We start from the raw sequence: 22,788 nt of genomic DNA, 5'->3' as shown, positions 1-22,788 counted from the left end.
CCGGGGCACTAAAAGAATGCAGGCCGACACCCCGCCAACCCAACCAGGACTTCTGGACTGCGGCCGGGACACTGGGGTGGTTCTTTTGTTTTGTGCGTGAAGCTCCCAGGGCCCCACGTCCAGATGTCTGACTGTCCCCAGAGGAGAACAGCGAGCTCCTTCCCTGGATTCACAGGAAAAGCTACAGGGTATAGGTCAATGTGCCGTGGCTACGAACAGAAAGGGAAAAATCTGTGAGTTCCCCATCGAAATGTATGCACTGCATCTGACATAAATACATGAAAGAAAACTCTTTAAAACTGTAACTACTGGGAAAAAAATATTTGTTTTCCTTGGTACTTTTTCCGCAAAGCATTTCCTCCTACTCTTCCAAATGTTCACTTTTTCCAACCAAGCCTTTATCTTTCCTTTGCTCCTTTGTTTACATTGAAAGCTGTCTTCACTTGCATTTCCCAGAAATGCTGTTTGGGGTTATTTCTGGTCAAGTTAATTTGCCCCACGTGACCTATGCAGTTCAGCTCAAGTGCTCTCTGACTCAGGCTCACAAGCAGGGCCCAGTCAGCAGCTTGGTGGACACGAGAATAAAGACTCGCTCGGTTCCCAGTGTCGCCTTCTGCTGCTGCTGGGCAGGCGCTGAGAAGATGCTCTCCAATGACAGAGCCCAGCTCAACCTGGACGGATGTTTCCCATTAGGCTCAAAGTCCCTTTTCCTGCAAGCAGCCGGCTCTATTTCTAAACGACGCCCGACGTGCTTGCCGGCCAGCTCACCTCCCGTTTCACCTTCACAGCTGGCCTCGCCTACGGCCCACGGGGTCTGGCTCCTGTCACGGCCCTGACATCCCCCACGGCTCCCCTCCGCTCCATCCACTGCGGCCACCGGGGGTGGGACCGATGGCCGGGAGGCCTTTGCCCCAGCTGTGCCCTCAGCCGGGAGCCCCTCGACCCCATCTCGTGCACGGCTCCGGCTCCACAGCTGCGGCCACAGCCTGCTGACCATGCCACCATGGCCAAAACTTCGTCTGGCAACGTTCAGCTTCCTCCACTGCACCTAGCTCGTAGGGTTTTTTTGAGAATTAAATGAAAAGCATTTAAAGTAGCTAAGTGTGCTGGAAAAACAGCCAGGATTCAGTGAGATGTTAGCGGCTGCTATGACCATTGCACGTGCCGGCCAGCCATGAAGGCCATTACACAGGCTCAAGTGCCAACACACGGCGCTGTGAGGACACGTGGAGGCGACAAATGCCCACGAGGTCCCGCCGAGAAGCTCCCCTGGGCAGCCTCGAATCCGGGGGCAGCGTCCGTGCTCGACCCCACTGTCCGCACCCCGAGTGCAGCACGCAAAGCCGCACTGCTGACCACGCCCAGGGTCCAGGTCCAGGGAGCCCCACGGTTTCCACATCCCTGTCCCTGGAATCTGGGGGCTGCCTCCCCCTCTAAATAGACACTCCACCTACAGATGGACTCTTCCGTGACAAGCGATCAGCGCACTGCAACTACAGGTAGACAAATGCCCTTACGAGCAATGATCACATGTCACAGGCGAGCAGTCTCATCCCCAACCAGCAAGTGCAAATCGGTGCAAGTGTCCCAACAGCAATTAGGTGCATGTAACAGACTTTTATTACATCTGTACCTCTGGACCCACTAATCCCGCGGGGAGGAATCTATCCTAAGAATACAGCCAGCGATACAAAGGTTTGTGTGCAAGAAGGTTCATCTTAGCTTTAGAAGGACAAAAATAGGGAATTCCCTGGCAGTCCAGGGGTCAGGACTTCGAGCTTTCACCGCTGAGGGTGTGGGTTCAATCCCTGGTAAACTAAGATCCCGCAAGCCGTGCAGCACGGCCGGAAAAAAAAAAAATGACATAAATATCCAGCAAGATTAATATTTAAGTACGTAAATAAATTTACATCCAGGGGCTTCCCTGGTGGCGCAGTGGTTAAGAATCCACCTGCCAATGCAGGGGACACAGGTTCGAGCCCTGGTCTGGGAAGATCCTACATGCCGCAGAGCAACTAAGCCCGTGAGCCACAACTACTGAGCCTGCGCTCTAGAGCCCGCGAACCACAACTACTGAGCCTGAGCTCTAGAGCCCACGAACCACAACTACGGAAGCCCTCACACATACAGCCCGTGCTCCGCAACAAGAGAAGCCACCACAACGAGAAGCCCGCGCACCCCCTCGCCACAATTAGAGAAAGCCCGTGCACAGCAACGAACACCCAACACAGCCAAATAAATAAATAAATTTACATCCATATGATTAAATATTACGCAGCCTTTAAAAAATAATTTCAGAAAATGAAAGGCACGGAGAACACTCACACTTAGATGTGTGAATTTTGTAATATATGAATTGTGTAGATACATATACTACAGGCATTGAAAAAAGAAGAAAACACGCCATAATTTTAATAGTATTTACTATCTGAGTGATTAAAAATATACTCTTCTGTTTTTCAATTTTTCTGGAAGGAACAATCACTATTAGAATTAGGGAAAAAGTGAAAGATACTAAGTCTAAATGAGAGCACCTTCCTATAAGATGCAAACAGCACGAAAAAGTCCAACCAAAGCAAGTTCTAAAGCCGCAGCTGCTCATCCCTTGCGCGGCTGTCCTGCCCCCCCCCAGGCCTGGAGCGGTCTGGGAGCTGTCGGAGGTGCTGAGCAGCACCGGCAGGACAGGAAACCCCGTGGTCTAGGGAGGACGGCGGAGCTGAGGCCTCGTGGGACCGGGAGCCAGCCAAGCAAACACCTGCAGGAAGGGCTTCCAGGAGCAGGGACAGATGGGTTGGGGCCCCAAGTCTCCAAGAGCTGGACAGCAAGGCCTCCGTGGCCGAAGCTCATGAACGCCAGGGACCTCCAAGCACAAGCATGAACTCCAGCAACTACAAACAGAGTCCCTGATTTTCAACGTGTTTTCCAAGTACCACCTCTATACTGGAAAGAACAACATGTTAAATACTTCTAAGTCAATGGGAAAAAAATACATAAAATCAAAAAGAAAAGTGATTTGTAAGCATTTTACTAAAATAGTGATTATGTGTCTCTAAAACCCAGAACAAGAAAATAGATAGTTTAATAGTGAAAGCTATTTGCTGACTTAGGACAAGCGGAAGCCAGAGCTAACCAAAAACCGTTTTCCACATAAAAACACTGCTTTTAATATTTCTTACCCTAGGGCTCTGCTCATTAAAAAAGAGAAAAGGAGGGAGAAAAAAACGATTACCACTCAAAAATCTCAGCACAAGGTACCAAGTACGTAACCAGATGAGTTCCAGCAAAGCGGCTCGAAAGCCATGCTCTTCCCTAGCAGCCTTCAGGGCGGTGCAGCCCCACTGCGCACCCAGCCTCACTGTGCACACCGGGAAGCTCAGAAATTCAACTCCAGGCCACCATGCAGCCGGCAGCCGGCAGTTAAACCAGAGCCTGGCGGTGGGGGAAGGCGCCCGGAGCCTGACACCTAGCAGGGGCCACCGTCGTCCAGCTGGTGACATGGCCGAGGCGCAGGGCGTAGCAGGACAGGCTTCGTCTGGACAGCCGCACTGCCAGCCTCTCATTCAGAGGTTTATTTTAAACAATGTCAACAGCTTAGGTGTATTCTCCTAGAACTGAACAGACAACAGGCAGCAAATTTAAGGCAGGGGCGGGAGATCATTAAAAACAGTGGTGTCGAAAGAAAGGTGCAATGTTGGTGGTGAGGACCATGAATGACGCAAGAGGTCACACAGGAGTATTATTAAACCCAGAACTTCGAAAGGCACAGCCACGTGGGATCTCAATAAACTCTGAAGACAACACTGAATGTAAAATACATTCAGGAAGGCAGCCCCTCCCCCTTTAGGAAAAAGGTAAGGCGTGTGACCGGTGTACTCGTGGAAACCACTTCAAATGCAGGGCTGCGGTCTTCGGCACGGCAGTGTCAATTTCAGGTAGAGTTTCTTCTCGTGGACATCACAGCCAAAGTCGGTCCTTTTCACCCTCAGGACTTTTGACATTAAGTGCATACTACACACCATATTGTTAGCGTGCGCATTATGGCCAGAAGTGTGCTTAAATATTGGGGTTTTCTTTGAGAACATGAGTCAAAGTCTAGTCATAACGAGGAAACTGGGCTCTAATGACCATTTTGGTTCTAGACGTAACATTCAAGCACCAGAGATGAACCTCGCAGAGCAGCACACGTTCCAGCGGTTGCTGTTGGACCCCCCGGGGTGCGAGCCACGATACGGGTTCAGTGCAGAACACTGGGGCATCCGGGATGGGGGACCACAGGCACCCAAAGCAGCTGGAAACGAGCAGCAGCCGCCCAGCTGCAGACGAGGACGCACCGAAGGTCCAGAGAGCGTGAGTAACACGGGCCCTGGGGAGTTACTCCTACAGGAGCCACCTGAGCAGACGCCTGTGACGAGCACGGCCAAGCTGCTCAGCCGCTCAGCGCCAGGTAGCTGCTCAGGGAACGATCAGGCCGGAAAGGGCCCAACGCGTGATCAGAGAAGACACTCAGGTCAAGAAATTCAAGAGGCACCTCCAGCCGCAGATGGCAGCAGGCCCTGCACCTGAGAGGCACACGCGTATGGGCGCTGGGCCTGCCCTTTCACACACCAGACCCTCCTCAGCACCCTGAGCGCCAGAACACCTCAGCAAGCGTCTCATGTGCCGTCTCCAAAGGACACGCTGATCTCAAAGCACCGGGCCAGCCCATTTCTCCGCCTCTGCCCAGAGCCTCCCCTTTACAGTGACGCGAGTCCCAGCAAGCGGGAAGCACTCCTTCACAGCTGTACTTCCTCGGGGAGCGTTACTCCTTCTTGGACCCATGGTCTACACTGACCACAACACCTGGATTACAAAACACAGGTGGTTCTCCATTCAATAACAGCTGAGTAGTCAGAGCAATATTTTGCAGATAAGCATAAGCTCTGGAGAAAGCATATAAAACAATGAACCGACACAACCAAACACAGGAGACACCAGGGGGAGGTCTCAGCTTGGAAGTGAGACATGCACGGGTGAGCTCCTGTGCAGCAGGCCTAGGCCGCACCAGAGAGAAGAGCAGCTGAAGCTCAGGGAGGGCCCCAAGCCTCACCAACTCGGAAAGCCAGAGATCGGAATGCTGGTGGACTCCAGCAGCTGGAAAGCGAGAGGGAAACCCCGAAAGGACAGTGCCCGGAAGGGGAACAGCAAATCCTGCATATGACTCCTGCCCACGCTCCGCGTGAGCCCTGAGCCGGGCGCCAAGGGCAGGCTCCTGGCGGTCACCCCAGGACCAATCAGCCGCACAGACCGCAGCAGCCAGCGGACACCGGAGAGGGCCTGGGAGGAGCCCAGCCAGGTCCACTACACCAAACAAACGCAACTGGGCGCCAACACCCTTCAGGAGGACAGAACAAAATCCAGAGTTTCTACAACACCTCACACACAAAGTCCAAGAAGCGATCCGTAATTACTGGCCACATAAAGAAATGAAAACGAGACCCACAAAGAGAGAAAAGGAGGGCAGGCACAAGACGAGCCGGAGCTGGGGCCCGAGGCAAGGGGCGAGAAGCGGCTGCTGTAACGAGGCTCCAGGATGGGAGGGAAAATATGCCCATGGTATACGAACCAAAGAGGAGATCTCAGGAGACAAACAGAAACTGTTTCTAAAAATGGAAACTCAGGAAGCAACCAATGTCCTTCAGTAAGTGAATGGATAAATCAACTGTGAACTTCCAGACAATGAACTATGACCCAGCTCTGTAGAGAAATGAGCTCTGCAGCCATGAAAAGACCTGGGGGAAGCTTAAATCCATGTTCCTAAGTGAAGAAGCCCATCTGATCCCAACCATGTGACATCTGGAAAAGGCAAAACTATGGAGACAGTCAAAAGATCAGTGGTGGCCAGGGGTTGGGGGGGGCGGGTATGAATGGGTGGAGCACAGAGGATTTTAATGACAGTGAAAATACTCTGTTACAGTGTAACAGTGGATATACGTCATTACACATTTGTCCAGACCTATAAAGTATACACCACCGAGAGTGAGCCCTAACGTGAACTGTGGACTTCGGGTGATCATGATCAATTTTTCTGGGAACCTAAAAGTGCTCTAAAAAATTGTCCTAAAATAACAAAAAAAATTTTAATGGAAATTCTAAAACAAAAAGTGCTATTTCTGAAATAAAAAATCCACTGGATGGCCTTAACAGCAGTTTGGAATTAATAGAAAAGTCAGTGAACTTCAAGTCAGATCAGCAGAAAGCGTCCAATCCAAAACACAGAGAGAGAGAAATATTTTGGGGAAAAAGAAAAAAAAAAAGAAGAACAAAGCTTCCAGGACCTGTGGAATAATATCAAAAGGTTTAACATACCTGCAGCTAGATCCCAGAAGGAAAGAGAGATGGAGACAGGAAAAACCGTGGAGAAATTATGGCTGAAAATCTCCCCAATTTAGTAAAAGACATAAATTTACAGATCCAGGAAGTTCAAAGAACAGCAAACGAGATAAATTCAAGAAAACAACACGGTCAAGCTGCTCCAATACCAAAGCCAGAGGTGATCTTGAGACCAGCCAGAGGAAAAGAGCACTTTGGGTACAGAACCATAAACCGAATGATGGCCAGGAGACATGTCTCAACTCTTTTAAAAGCTAGAAGAAAAAGAACAGTCAACAAAGAATCCTACATCCAGTGAAAACACCCTTTAACAATACAGGGCAAAACAAAGCATTTTTGGATAAAAGAAAAGAGAATTTCTTGCCATCAGCCCTGCACTCCAAAACACGCTGAAGAAAAGATTTCCAGACTGAAGGGATATGGTAACAAACCGGTTCTTCTGTAAGAAATGGCAAATACGTGGGTAAACGTAAAAGACTATATTTTATCTTAACTTAAAAAATATATATTCCTATTAAAGCAAAAAATATATTGTAGGACTAAACAGCCTATATAGAAGCAATACATATTTAACCATAGCATGAAGGACAGAGAAACCTTATGGGTACAATACAACTGCAAGATTCTCGCTCTCCACATGAACTCCAGGAAGGCAGACTGTGAAACCTCAGGAACCCCCGGACCAGCCACTAAAAATCGTGCAACGAAGCAAGCCCATAGCTCAAATGGAGTCTATGAGTCCCCTTAAATGAAGCTCCAGAGAAGATGGAACTAATCAATGGTGGGGGAAAAATAGAAGAGAAAAACAAGAAAAAAGGCAGGAGGTAGGAGATAGCAGGGTTCGGTGGCAGTAAAGGTGGGAACTGACCCAAAAAAGAATGAGGACATTTTCTGGGGTGATAGTAATGTTCTGTATCTTGGTAGGGGTTCATTCATTTACCAAAACTCAAGTGGTGAAAGACACTCACTCACTCACATGATACACTTAAACTGTGTGCATTTCGTGATACACCACCTTAACAAACTGAAGGATAAAACCATATGATCATCTCAATAGACGGAGAAAAAGTTTTTGATAAAATTCAACATCCATTTATGATACAAACTCTTCAGAAAGTGGGCAAAGAAGGAATATACCTCAACATAATAAAGGCCATAGATGACAAACCCACAGCCAACATCATTCTCAACAGTGAAAAGCTGAAAGTGTTTCCTCTAAGATCAGGAGTAAGACAAGGATGCCCACTCTCACCACTTTTATTTAGTGTAGTTTTGGAAGTCCTAGCCATGGCAATCAGAGACAAAAAAGAAATAAAAGGAATCCAAATTGGAAAAGAAGTAAAACTGTCACTCTTTGCAGATGACAGGATACTATACATAGAAAATCCTAAAGATGCCACCAGGAAACTGCTAGAGCTTATGAATGAATTTGGTAGAGTTGCTGGATACAAAATTAATGCACAGAAATCTGTTGCATTTCTATACACTAACAATGAAATATCAGAGAGAGAAATTAAGGAAACAATCCCATTTACCATCTCATCACAAAGAATAAAATACCTAGTAATAAACCTACCAAAGGAGGCAAAAGACCTGTACTCTGAAAATTACAAGATGAAAGAAACTGAAGTCGACACAAACAGGTGGAAACATATACCATGTTCTCAGATTGGAAGGATTAACATTGTTAAAATGACCACACTACCCAAGGCAATCTACAGAATCAATGCAATCCCTATCAAATTATCAATGGCATTTTTCACAGAAATAGAACAAAACACTTTTTTAATTTGTATGGAAGCAAAAAAGACCCTCAATAGCCAAAACAACCTTGAGAAAGAAGAATGCAGCTGGAGGAATCACGCTCCCTGACTTCAGAGTATACTACAAAACTACAGTAATCAAAACAGTAATGGTATTAGCACAAAAATAGAAATATAGATCAATGGAACAGAACAAAAGGCCCAGAAATAAACCCACACACTTACAGTCAGGAGGCAAGAATATACAATGGAGAAAAGACAGTCTCTTAAATAAGTGGTGCTGGGAAAACTGGACAACTACATGTAAAAGAATGAAATTAGAACATTCTCTAACACCATATACAAAAATAAACTCAAAATGGATTAAAGACCTAAATGTAAGATCAGATACTATAAAACTCCTAGAGGAAAACATAGGCAAAACACTCTTTGACGTAAATCATAGCAGTATTCTTTTGATCTGTCTCCTAGAATAATGGAAATAAAAACAAAAATAAACAAATGGGATCTAATTAAACTTAAAATCTTTTTACACAGCACAGAAAACCATAAACAAAACGAAAAGACAACCTATGGAATGGAAGAAAATATTTGCAAACAGTGCGACCAATAAGGGATGAATTTCCAAAATATACAAACAGCTCATGTGGCTTAATATCCAAAAAGCAAACGACCGAATCAAAAAAATGGGCAGAAGGACTCCCCTGATGGCGCAGTGGTTAAGAATCCACCCGCTAATGCAGGGGACACAGGTTCGAGCCCTGGTCTGGGAAGATCCCACATGCTGCTGTGCAACTAAGCCTGTGCGCCACAACTACTGAAGCCCATGCACCTAAGAGCCCGCACTCCGCAACAAGAAAGCCACTGCAATGAGAAGCCCGCACACCGCAGCGAAGAGTAGCCCCTGCTCACCACAACTCAGAGAAAGCCCGCGTAAAGCAACGAAGACCCAACACAGCCAAAAATAAATAAATTTATTTTTTTTAAAAATGGGCAGAAAACCTGAATAAGCATTTCTCCAAAGAAGATATACAGATGGCCAACGGACACATGAAAAGATGCTCCACATCACTAATTATTAGAGAAATGCAAAACAAAACTACAATGAGGTATCATCTCACACCCGTCAGAATGGTCATCATCAAAAAGTCTGCAAACACCAAATGCTGGAGAGGGTGTGGAGAAAAGGGAACCCTCCTACACTATTGGTGGGAATGTAAATTGGTGCAGCCACTATGCAGAACAGTATGGAGGTTCCTTAAAAACTAAAAACAGAGCTATCATATGATCCAGCAATCCCACTCCTGGGCATATATCCAGAAAAGATGAAAACTCTAATTCAAAAAGATACATGCACCTCAATGTTCATAGCAGCACATTTACAATACCCAAGACATGGAATGTCCATCAACAGATGAATGGGTAAAGAAGATATGGTATACACACACAATGGAATATTATTCAGCCATAAAAAAGAACGAAATAATGCCACGTGCAGCAACATGGTGGACCTAGAGATTATCATATTAAGTGAAGTCAGACAAAGAAAGACAAACATCATATGATATCACTTATATGTGGAATCTAAAAAAATGGTACAAACGAACTTACTTACAAAACAGAAATAGACTTATGATTACCAAAGGGGATAGCGGGGCGGGGGGACAGGGGGACGGTATAGATAAACTAGGAGGTTGGGATTAACATACACACGCTACTATATATAAAATAGGTAAACAAGGGCCTACTGTATAGCACAGGGAACTATATTCAGTATCTTGTAATAATCTATAATGGAAAAGAATCTGAAAAAGAATACATGTATGTATAAGTGAATCGCTATGCTGTACACCTGAAACTAACAAAACATTGTCCATTAACTATACTCTAATTTTAAAAAATGGTTAGCAAATATAAAATACCTAGCTAGTGGGAAGCAGCCGCATAGCACAGGGAGATCAGCTCAGTGCTTTGTGACTACCTAGAGGGGTGGAATAGGGAGGGTGGGAGGGAGACGCAAGAGGGTGGGGATATGAGGATATATGTATACGTGTAGCTGATCCACTTTGTTATACAGCAGAAACTAACACAGCATTGTAAAGCAACTATACTCCAGTAAAGATGATAAAAAATAAATCAGTTAAATTAAATTAAAAAATGGTTAGGGCTTCCCTGGTGGCGCAGTGGTTGAGAGTCCGCCTGCCGATGCAGGGGACACGGGTTCGTGCCCTGGTCCGGGAGGATCCCACATGCCGCGGAGCGGCTGGGCCCGTGAGCCACGGCCGCTGAGCCTGCGCGTCCGGAGCCTGTGCTCTGCAGTGGGAGAGGCCACAACAGTGAGAGACACATGTACCGGAAAAAAAAAAAAAAAAAGGTTAAAACAGAAAAAAAAAAGTGTGCAAGTCACAGAATGTAAGTTTTACCTTTAAACTAAACTATACATACACTGAGCTGTAATACTGAGGATATCAACGAAAGGCTACTGAAAGAATAAAAATGAATGAGTAGGGGTGGGGTGGCTGGGAGAAGAACCACATCACTATGACAAAAGGTTCCGAGGAGCAATCAGAGCCGCCCAGAGGTGGCTGGGCGCCCGCAGCTCACATAACTGCCAATGCCTCCCACTTCCTACTCCACGAGCCACAGAGCTTAGCCTCCTTTGTCTTCTCATTTCATATTCTTCAGGGTTTTCCTCTCACTTTTAATGATGAAGTAAGAAACCCCACCACTTTTAACACAATTTTTGGTGTCACATAATACACACAGCCCCTTACTCATGTCACCTCTGAAGTTACGCATCCTTAAGCCCTGTGTCTGTCTCCTTGCTGCCAGAATGGGGACAGGACGGGATGGGATGGAACCTCCCTCACAGGCTCACTGGGAAGACCGCGCACACACGAGAAGCAGCCCGCAGAGTGCCCCGCACAGGGCACGTACCCCTCTTGTGTGCGTGCTACCTGTCCTCTACTCATCTCTTTCCTAACAATTCTGAAAGAAAGAGAGTCATTGTGATTGGTAAATCAGCCTCCCCAACACGAATATGAACAGCACACTGGTTCACGAGCTTCACACCCAGTCTTTAAAGTACAGGAAAAAACCCACACAAAATAAGTGTTTTCAGAAAAATCCCAGCCTGCAAAGTACCCGTACCAGAAACATACTCTGTCAGGAAGCTGGCGACAGGAGGATCATCCTCCCACAGGGAAGAGCGGAGTTCCGGAGAGTATTTTAATACTTAATTGCGTCCAGGTGGAGTACACGCACCACCCAGCGCTTCCCACACAACCTCAACACCCAGTACGTTCAAAGTATGTCATTAATTTAATTGACTTTATTATAGCTAGGTTGTTACCATTATTCCCAAGCTTTTAATTTTTATTAAAATGCCCAAATGTGATGGGAGAAGGGACTGTTTCTCTTCCCCACAAATTAACTCTCCTCCTTTTTCAGTTATTTTTTCTAGCCTAGACTATAATATTTCTAGAAGTGGTTCCTACATATACATGTTTTAATTAGATTCACTGTGAATCAGTAAGAAAATTGAGGATACAATTTCTTTCTAGTAATTCTACTGAAGTTCTTATGTAAAGTCCCAAATAACTAGGAAATGATGCTGTAATGCTCCCTTCTTATGATGAATCTGATGTCAATGTTTAAAGTATAAAAGACATATAAACTAGCAACTGGGATGATAACAGTCGCTCGGTTTACTGCCGTTCTATAGCACATTAAAAAACATCTAGGCTTACCATGATTTACAATTCTGCAAACACTAAAGGAAAACAGCGAAAGAGCCTTATGTTTAGAGATACAAGCTCTAAGCCACCTCTCCCAGACGACTTGATCCACATGCACGGCTCCACAAGTGGCCAGCCCACCAGAGCACCGGACGACCACACGCCCTGTCCCCAGCTCTCACCTCCTCCCCAGCTCTGGGTGTACTTGTCCATAAACTTAGTTTTGTCACAGCGTAATATAAAGCCAAACCATCCCACTCAGAGAGTTTCTCCCAACAGAAGCTTTTGCATGCTGGCTTTTGAAAAAAAACCAAGTAGGATACAGATGTTAAAATTTCACTAGAATCTACGGCTGTGTAATGCGTAAGAGAAACAGCCACTGGATAAAGGCTACGGAGAGTGAGACGGTAACAGATATTACTAATAGGGCCATAGAGAAGAAAAGCACTAAGGAAGAAAAGGTTTTCACTGGGGGGGCCTTTCATAAACACCAACAAGTCCCTTCCACTGGGTTTTCACAGACTCTCAGGACACAGCTCCTACTAGGTGGCAGGGACCGCTGGCCTCTGGGACTGAAAGACAGAGACACAGTCTCTGCCCTCCAATAAGGCAAAGTTTGGTGATGAAAACTTAAAGAACCCTACCATAGTAGGGTAAGGGCTAGGCCAGCAGGAGCCAGAAGAAGGCTTATTTAATACTGTGCACCAGGAAGTGTGGGCTTGGGTGCCCCAGGCAGCAGGTGTCCCATCTGAGAAAACAGCATCTGCAAAGGCTCAGGGCAACGAGGCAACACAGTGAACAGGAGCAATATAAAAGCTGAATATAGCCAGGCAAGGGGCAGATCACAAAGGACGCAGCACACCATGCTGAGAGCTACGTGCCAGAGAACAACCCTCCTACAGGCATCTTACCAGGACCGTTCCTGTGCCACCCTGGGAACTGCCGTTAGAGGCTCAGAGGGGCCCAGGGGGACTACGGGGTGCTACAGTACACAGACCCAGGCCAGGGAGACAAGTAGGTGTGGTACTAGACTACAACCAGGTTAAGGTCGGCACCTGAACATGTCACCGTTATTTCTAAAAGGAGTTAAGGTACCGAAATTTCTGTTTTAAATTTAATCAACAAACAAAAAAGAGAAGTTATAAAGTTGCCTCTTGTAGACTTAAAACAATGGCATCAGTTAATTCTACAAAGAGGTCGTCACTCACTCACATTCCTGTCTGCTTCTTGACTTGGGATGAGGCGGGGCTGCGTGGGGCTAGGGCTGTGCTTGTCCCCAGAAGATGGCTTTAATCTGTACCCTGAATCCCTGATAAACCACCCCAAATCCACCTACTAAGGAGTGTCCCACAGATGTAACCATCATGCCAAGTGTGTTAGGGAGAGGTGAGGTGGGGAGAGAGCAAGGGACAGACAGACGGACAGAACCAACACTGACCTGGGCTGCGGCAGGGCCGATGGAGAACAGTAAGTCTGTGGAGATGCTTGGGACCCGAGAACAAGCTGGTTGAAAATGAGAAAGCAGGCGTGGGCGCCTGGCTGGGGATCAGGACAAGGGCGCAGCAGCAAAGGATGGGAAGAGAGGACCCTGCCTCTGGACACACTGAGCTCCCTGGGACACCCAGCTGCAGCTCAGTCCCAGTTAGTTAGAGATTTGGGGGTAACCAGAGAGAGTGGCAAAATCACAGCTGAATATGTCATGAATTATAAAGTAACAGGAGAAGAGAAAGGAGGAGAGAAGCCTGAGGAACACCATCATCAAAAGGGCAGGAGAGAAACGGAAAACAAACGCTCATAGAAGCAGGAGGAAGTCGGCGGTGCCAGAGAAGTAAGGGAGGGGGCCCGGCTCCCAGGCAGCGGGTGACTAGGCCCCGCCCAGACCCTTTAACCCAGCATCTCAGCAGCCCCATTTGTTTAAAAAAAAATAAAATAAATAACACCATCCCCTGGGGAATTTCACTGCGCAGGGAACCCACAGAACAAATGAGAGATGAGAAGGATAAGGGCTGAAAAGTAGCCAACGAATCTGGCAAATAAGAGGTCATCAAGATAGAGACATCAGAGAGACCCAATAGAGAGTCTAGAAGTAAACCGAAACATACTTGGGAAACACGCCGTACCGTAAGAGACAGCACTTCAACTCTGAGAGGGAAAGGATGCATCATTCAACACATGGCACTGGGACAACTAGGTGGTCATCTGGAAAATATAGACCCAGCTTTGTACCTTACACCAAATAAACTCCAGATGGATCTGTTAAATGTAAAATGAGAAACCACACGAGTTTCGTAAGGAGACACCACCGGGAACGGTTATCATGTATAATGCATGATGTGTGTATGAGCACAATCTATGCATATGTCTAGTACTAGGCACGACACATTATGTACACTGCATTTCTAATTGGGACACAACACCCAGAAGCCAAACGAGACTGGTAAGAATGACATTAAAAACAAACAAACAAACAACAAGAACTGCACAGTAAAGTCTTTTGGAAAAAACCCAAACCTGGAAAACAAATACCTACAACTTCCACTAAAGACAAAAGGACAATTTCCTTGAAACTTAAAGAGCTCCTAAAAAACAATAAAGAAAAGATCAACAACCCAACAGAAAGGGGCAAAGGATACGGAGAGCTCAACAAAGATAAATAAAATGGATCACCTGCAAACATGTCCCTGCACTGAGCAGCATTCCTCGCCTAAGTGTCCGGCAGCAGCCAGCGGTGCGCTGACGCCCCGCAGGAGGGGAGGGACGCAGGCAGGTGCTCACACACGCTGTGGAGGTCCCACAAGGTGCAGCTCGGCGACACCCCAAATAACTACGTAAGCGCAGACCATGTGACCTGCCACCAACGCCACGTCCAGGCTTCTGCTCTGGAGACACGCTTACCAACATGTGAAAGGCCATATGCAGGTGACGTGTACATGATATGGAAGTGACACACATTGTCTGTAACAGTAAGATGGGAACAGTGCTCATCAGTAGAGACACACAGGGCAGCCACGAAATAGAATGAAGCAGCTCTGTGGACTGACATGAGAGTGCTCATCAAGAAAGTCGCCGAGAGAAGCAAACAAGGGACAGACCTGTGTGTGCAGCAAGACACCAGTTACCTATTTGTAAACACAGAGAGTCTTTCTAGAAGGTTCTACAAGGAATAAAGAGGGGAACGGAACTGCATGGGTTCCCAGGTAAAAAAAAAACAAAAAACCAAAAACTTGTTTTTTTAATGTGATATAAAAGGTATCAACAACCAGGTAAAGGAAAGGAACCTTGAAACGTCCTGTGTGTCCTCCCCTGATTGCATGGGGGATGGGGGAGGGGCAAGAAGGGGATGTTTCATTGAATATTCTTTTGTACCTTTTCAATTTTCTTTTTACTTCTCATTATCTATTAAAATATTTTTAATTTAAAAGATTTACTGGGTTCCCTTTAATAAAAACTGTTCTAGTTGAAGAGGCTGGGGGCAGAAGCCAGGTTCCAGGAGGCTGGCTGTATTCTCTACCACTGGGTTTGTGTGTGTGTGTGTGTGCGTGCGTGCGTGTGCGCGCGGGCACGCACACACGGGCAGAATAGCATGTATGGGAGATCCTACTTGTATTTAATTATGTATATATGATGTTTTCAAAGAATACATAAGTATACATTTATATAGGCATTAGAACATCAGAAGGATTCACACCAAACTGTTAAAAATGGGCTCTCCCTGGAGCGCAGGCCTGCTGACTGCTCTGGGGCAGGACTTGGTCACAAAGGAACCAAGAAGTGAGCGGATGACGGAGGGGACACGTGGAAGGAAGGGTCTCGCTGTTTCCACGAAAGGGCTGATGCTCCAAGTGGGAAAACAGTGGAGGTCAAAGGTTGCTGTGGGGAGGTGGGGAGGTCAGGAAATAGCAAAGCGCAGCACGTGACCTAACGATGTCCCTGAGGAAACAGGCAGATGTGACCAGAACAGAGACAGAGGGACTGCCTGGGACAGAAAGGCAACCTCTGCCCCAAAACGTCCACCCGAAGCTCCAACCCCCAGAGGCGCGTCCACTGGCCCTGCCTCTGAGGTCCTGGCCATATACTGTGCCAAAGAGATTATGTGAAATGAGCAACTTGAAAGATAGTGGGTCTTGCCTTTGTCTTCTCTTCACTCTAAATAACGTCAGGCCTTCTAACCCAAAACAAAACAGACTGCTTAAGAATTAACCAAATATTTTATTAGTTCTTGATAATTGCTTTTCGCTTTCGACAGGAAACGCTGCTATAATATGTTAGGTCTCACAGGGCAGCTATAAAATAGAGTGGCTATTATAAATAGGGAGGCTCCCACAAAACCGCTACAGAGACTGGAGAAAAGCTGCCTGGTTGAAACTGATTTCTAAACTGTATATGTCAAGGGTAAAGTCAAACATCAGAAACCCTTCAATAATCTGTAAACCAGTTAGTGAACTTGGGGCAACAGTTCCTACTCAAACTAATGAGACAAGTAGTGTTCTGAGGAGGGTTCTCAAAAAAAAAAAAAGATACCCAAAGGATCTTTTTTTCTAAAATCCAATCCATCTAAGGCAGGAAAAAATAAAAAGAATACTGAAGTAGAGACTGTTTTTCCTAGATGTGATAAAATTTTTCCTCTGATTTACTAACAGCCTCTAAGGAGGTCAGCAGTCAACGATTTAGCAAACAGAAAGGATGTACCAGCTCGGGTCCCTTCTCCTAGCTTCCTTTCAAGTTGTAAAACTCGGATGTGAATTTGTTGGGAAAATACGTATACTAATCCAAAATGTCCTCAATCCAAAAGGAAGGTAAATAAAGTATACAGGACTGAGAAGAAAGATGGGTACAATAAAGACTAAGTGAACAATGAACTTCAAAAACTGCAGAAACGAGGCGAATGTTGATGTTCATCTGCAATTACGTTCTAACTTGTATCAGTAATGCTACCCCATCGCTCATCACACCCTAATATGACATGACACTTCCAGCTTCTACAACTATACTCCAGAACACAGGTGGAACAGGAACTCAAAAATGTTTGCTGAGTTAAAGAAAGCAAATGCTAACTAGCTCGTGTCAAAGTAAACAGCCTTAAATTAACCTGAGGGCAAAAGACAGTCATTAAAGTGCCACACAATCTGAGCCATTATACAGGAGAAAAACAGCAGGACTGCGACTCCAAGGACAGGTGAGGGGTCTTCATTTTCAATGAACACACCAGCAGCAGAAAAGCAATTAAAACTGTACCCCAGGATGTCTCAATTCCTTATCATGTACTTCACTACAAAAAGAGGACACTCTTTGGGACCTATAAAAGCTGGCCAAAAAAAACCCACTCCAATCCCTCTCAGGACGCCCTCTCCTGCAGTGTGATGAAGGAAGCCAGACTTGCGTGGAGACTGGTGACCTTGGACCTCAGCTGCCTGGAACAAGTGTGAACAGGGAGCCGCACTGGCCTTCCAGGCACAGCTCTTCCTTTAACCTGAGTGGGAAAAACAGCAGCTCCAGGCAAAGTCCCTTCTTGTGGTTTCAGACTACTTTCAGCTCCAACAGTCCAAGGTTTAGGGTTAAAGGAGAAACCAGAGGAAGCCATTTCTACAGCACGTGACAAACCACCAGGTGTCTCACCTCTGAACTGCAACGATTTCCAACAGCTTACGAAAAGCAACGAGACAAAGCAAGCTCTCGCCTGCCTTGGGCAAGAGATTATTAGCAGGTTTGTTCACCGTATCTGCGTGGACCCCAAGTTTCTCGGGCACTCAGCCCCCAGAGGAGGACACACACCCAGAGAAGGGCCACCACCCACCACACTCCTGCACTAAGCACTTCAGACACAGTTTCGACGCCCTCTGGAAATAGGTCCGTGAGGATCCTGATCACGAGGATTCCGGAACGGGAGGGCAGGAGGGGCTCACAGCGTGACCACGGAGCTGACCATCAGTCCTGAGAGCGGAGTGGCCTCCGCCACCTCTCACTGCAGTTCCTCTGGGAGGCCAGGGACAGACCTGCCGGGCGCCGCGCCGACGCCCAGCAATCCGCCGGGTGGACTCTTAACGTGAGAGCCAGGTCCCTCCGGACGGCCGTGTGTGGGCGACGCTCCGGAGACGACTGAGCAAGTGTTAGGTGGAAGGGATTAAGACACGAGCCTACTAGCCGTGAATGAAAAAGTCTAGAAGCAAGCACCGGAGACAACTCACAAACCCATCAACTGATGGATGGACAGACAAAACGGGGTAGAGCCACACAACAGAAATTATTCAACCTGAAAGGAGTGAAGTGCTGACACAGGCTACACAGAACATGAGTGAACCTTGAGAACAGGAAGCTAAGTGAAAGCAGCCAACCGCAAAAAGCCACCTAGTGTGTGATCCCATTTCCATGAAATGCCCACAACAGGCAAATCCACAGACAGAAAGTGGATTAGTGGTTGCCACCGGTGGGGGAGGGTGAATGGAAGTGACTGCAAATAGGTACAGGTTTCTCTTAGGGGTGATGAAAATGTTCTGGAATCTGACAGTGGTGATGGCTGCACAGCTCTGTGAATATACTAGAAACCACTGAATTATACACTTCAGAGGAGTGAATTTCATGATATACGAATTAAGTCTCAATAAATAAATAAGCATATGCCACAGCACTTTGTCACTTATACATAGAAAAGATGGTAAAGGATAAATTTAAACTTTTCCCAAAACTATGGCTTTATAATTAAATAAAAGGGAAAGACCGTTTTTCGCACTGCACACCTGCAGCACCCAGCTACGAGCGCAGTGAGGCCACCCACTCGCCCTCCAGCCTCTGAACACCTTCCTTTCTGAAAGTAAAAAGGTCTATTTTACATTCTTCACACTTTTAAACTTCTTCTACAAGTCCTTGGAGCAAGAAGAATTTTAAAATAACCCAGTGAGACTTTGGAGAAGGAACTGCAAATACTATATCAGAAAATTTAATTACAAGAAGTATGTCCCTTTAAATAGGATAAAGAATAAAAAACAATCAACATCTTTATCTCTAAAAGATAAACACAAAGTCTCTAAGCTCAAAGAGTTCAAAACAAAACACAACGTCTTACAAAAGAAATGCAAACACAGCTTTAAGGGGCTGCTTTTTCAGGACTGCACTAAATATTGGATTTAGGGATACTAACAAGGCAAAAGGCTTACTTGTTAGATTTCACAGGACTTGTGCATCAGTGTCAGGCATAAATTTGAAAGCAGCAAAGGAACAGAAAGTTAAATGAATATGAGTGAAGTTAAGTTCAGCAGTGACACAGGGGATGTACCAGGTAAAACTAGACACCATAGGCTTCCCTGGTGGCGCAATGGTTAAGAATCCACCTGCCAATGCAGGAGACATGGGTTCAAGTCCTGGTCCAGGAAGATCCCACATACCGTGGAGCAACTAAGCCCATGTGCCACAACTACTGAGCCTGTGCTCTAGAGCCCGCGAGCCACAACTACTGAGCCTGTGTGCCACAACTACTGAAGCCCACGTGCCTAGAGCCCGTGCTCCGCAATGAGAAGGCACCGCAATGAGAAGCCTGTGCACCACAACGAAGAGTAGCCCCTGCTCGCTGCAACTAGAGAAAGCCCGCGCGCAGCAACAAAGACCCAATGCGGCCAAAAGTAAATAATAAAATAAAATAAATAAATTTATAAAAAAAAAACTAGACACCATGATTGTTTCTGAAACATGGAAGCAATGGCCCCAAGGTTCCTCATTATAACCTCATTATTAAATGTCAGGCAAAATTCTCCAATTTCCCACGGATGAACAGAACAACAAAAAAAAAGCCAGCTCCAAGTAACTACGCATTCAAAAATCAACTTAGAAAACACCAAAACTCCAAAACATAAATATGTCACTCCCTGACAACGTGCCTTGTTTAAGTTAGTACTCCTAGGGAATTCTCTGGCGGTCCTGTGGTTAGGACTTGGCGTTCTCACTGTCAGGGGCCAGGGTTCCATCCCTGGTCGGGGAACTAAGATCCTACAAGCCCAGCATTGCAGCCAAAAACAAAGTTAGCACTCCTCTATGGAAAGCCGGAGAGGCCAGGGCCAAGACAGCACTCATAGAACATCTCCTGGGCGCTTCACATGGGACCTCATGGAACCCTCCAAACGAGCCCATGAGACAGGTAACCTGCCTTCCACCCCGAAAGGGAAAACCAGGAGGAGAGAGGATTCTGGCCAAGGTCACACAGCTGGTCAATTCCCAGCCCCTGCATCTCATCAAAGGGGTTTCTGGCTTGACAAAAAGTCTCTTAAAAAAGGTATTTGGGTTCTAGCTTTAGCTCGCTGCCCCGCCAGAATAATCGGCACCTTCTGCTTTTATAAAGTGATTCATCCGCACACACACAGGAATCCGCTTCAAGAGGGGAGTACGACACTACCAGTGTTTACCAACACGAACAGAGGACTGAGACCTCATGAAACCGGCCACCAGGGACTGAAACCCCATGAACACCAGCACCCCAGAGCCTACTGAGTGCCTTGTGGACAACGACATCTTATAGGGCCCTGCTTTCCCTTTGTCATAGCTGGAAAAACATTTTTAGGATGGGATTTGAACACACGCTTAAAACAGGAAACCAAAGTCTCAGAGGTGGTTCATATCTCAAAAAAGATACGACACGTTAAAAACCAATGTAGGGGGGCTTTCCTGGTGGCACAGTGTTTAAGAATCTGCCTGCCAATGCAGGGGACACGGGCTCGAGCCCTGGTCCGGGAAGATCCCAAATGCCACGGAGCAACTAAGCCCGTGCAACACAACTACTGAGCCTGCAGTCTAAAGCCTGCGAGCCACAGCTACTGAGCCTGCGTGCCACAACTCCTGAAGCCTGAGCGCCTAGAGCCTGTGCTCCACAACAAGACACCGCAATGAGAAGCCCACGCACCACAAGTAAGAGTAGCCCCTGATTGCGGAAACTAGAGAAAGCCCGCGCGCAGCAATGGAGACCCAATGCAGCTAAAAAAAAAAAAAAACAACCAATGTAGGTATCACAACCCCGTCTCAAAGGAAATCATTAAAAGCCACAATCCACAGTTGAAAGAGCTTAAAAACCACCACTAGCAAACCAGAGAAACAAAGCTTTAGTTTCAGACAGCACAGACACTATCAAAAAGCACTTAGACTACTGGTATGACTGCAATCTTTTACTACCAAAGAAAGTCAGTTTTAATCCTAAATCACACAACACACGTGGTCAAAGATAAATCCTTTTGCTTGGAGCACAATTCTGGCACAGGGTCCCAGGGGGCTGTTAAAAAGACACTGGAGCCCCAAATGCTTTGTGTTTACATAATTTTTAAACATCTAGACAAAAGTTCACATTTCTAACTGAATGACCACTCTGCCCTTCCTGTTTAATTTGGAGACAGGAGATCTTTTAACTCATCCTAGTTGGACTCTCAATCAGCCTAGGATTTGTTTCTAAAAAGGAAGGCGGGTCACGGAGAAATAACTGTTTCACATGCGTTGAAGGCTCCAAACCTGCTTTTCCGTCTGTTACAACAGCCCTGTTCTTACACACAATATAAATACAGACACACGTACACATTCAGAAATACACATATACACTCTATACACATATATACGTGAGCACACACTCCCGTATACACACAATGCACATACACTCAAGCAGACGTGTACTCACGTACACGCACACACTGACACACGTGCACACGGCGGCCTGCGGCCCATGGCGGCCTGCGGCCCACGCCGACCCTAACCTCCTCGGGGCGACGCCGACCCCACCACTCCCGGGAAATGGACACCTAGGCCGTGGGAGCCCCAGCACAGCATCCCGCGAACGTCTCCTATCGTTACAGCGTCTTCTAATCTCCACCTCACTAGCGGCTTCCTTTTCTGATAATAAACACCAGATTTGGAGAAACCAAGAGGACACAATGTGTAACAGTTATCTGTCGCCCAAGAGCCCGATGAAGGGGACAAAGGCCTTATCGCGCTTCCAGCTTCCCGCGGAAGACGTGTACCGAAGGCCCGGCGGGCCGCGAACTCTGCCCGGTGCGCCCTTCCCCAGTCCCGGAGCCCCCTCCCCCGGGCCCCGAGCAAGGCGGGTGCGACGGGCCCCAGGGGGCGTGGGGTGCCGAGCGGGGTCTAGGGGTGCGGGTTTGGAGTGCAAGGAGGGAATAGGGGGTTGAGGTGAGGGTGGGGTCTGAAGTGCAGGAGGGAGACGTGGGACACGGAGTGAAGTGCGTAGTGGAAGCTTGGGGTGGCGAGGAGACGGTGGGGCGGAAGCCTGGGGTGCGGGTAGGGGTTTGCGGTGATGTGGGGTGCCAGTGGGGGCTTGGGGAGCGAGGTGTGAGGTTTGGGGTTCAGGCGGGGGCTTGGGGCGCGGGCACGCACCTTGTGGCAGGCCGGGCATGTGGGCAGCGCGCTCTTGCCCCCGGGGCCCCCGCCGCCGCCGCCGCCGCTCAGGCTGCTCTGGATCTGCGTGAGCTCCTGGCGCAGCACCTGCTTCTGGTGGAAGCTGAAGGCCGGGTGGTTGGAGGCCATGGTGAAGAGCAGCAGGAACTCATCGCCTGTGCGGCCCTCGTTGAGCTGCAGCCCGTAGTTGTGGATGATGGAGTCGATGTGCGTGAGCGTGCGGTAGAGCACGCCCGCCGCCTCGCGCTGCTCCGAGCCCAGCAGCGCCAGCGACACGAGCAGTTTGCTGCGCACCACCTCGTCTGTCAGGTTGGTGAGGCTGCCCAGGTCGGCCGGGTTGTTGGCCTTGATCTCCGAGTCGCGCAAAGAGTGGTAGTCCTTGCGGGCCAGGTCCTCGAGGCACGAGCCGAGGAAGCGCAGCTCGAGCGGGATGCACAGGTCCAGCAGGCCGCAGAGGAACTCTACGCGCTGCGGCGACGGCAGCTCCGAGAACCAGCGGTACACGCCGTCCCTCTGCAACGGGCAGCGCTTCTCCACCATGC

General features: G+C 47.4%; 1 protein-coding gene across 1 annotated transcript in view; it reads right to left on the bottom strand.

Moving 5' to 3' along the window:
• Positions 1-22,786, bottom strand: part of ZCCHC14 (zinc finger CCHC-type containing 14) — a 58,762-nt gene extending 35,976 nt beyond the window's left edge. Inside the window, exon 1 of the mRNA XM_027119038.1 lies at positions 22,226-22,786. Within this exon, the coding sequence (XP_026974839.1) occupies positions 22,226-22,786 (561 nt within the window). The remainder of the gene's footprint in view (positions 1-22,225) is intronic.
• Between the last annotated feature and the right edge of the window lie 2 nt (positions 22,787-22,788).

Source organism: Aethalodelphis obliquidens, unplaced genomic scaffold, assembly GCF_003676395.1.
Source record: "Aethalodelphis obliquidens isolate GAN/ISIS:26980383/991018 unplaced genomic scaffold, ASM367639v1 scaffold20, whole genome shotgun sequence".
Classification (NCBI taxonomy): Eukaryota; Metazoa; Chordata; class Mammalia; order Artiodactyla; family Delphinidae; genus Aethalodelphis; species Aethalodelphis obliquidens.
This window is presented reverse-complemented; position numbering and strand designations above follow the sequence as displayed.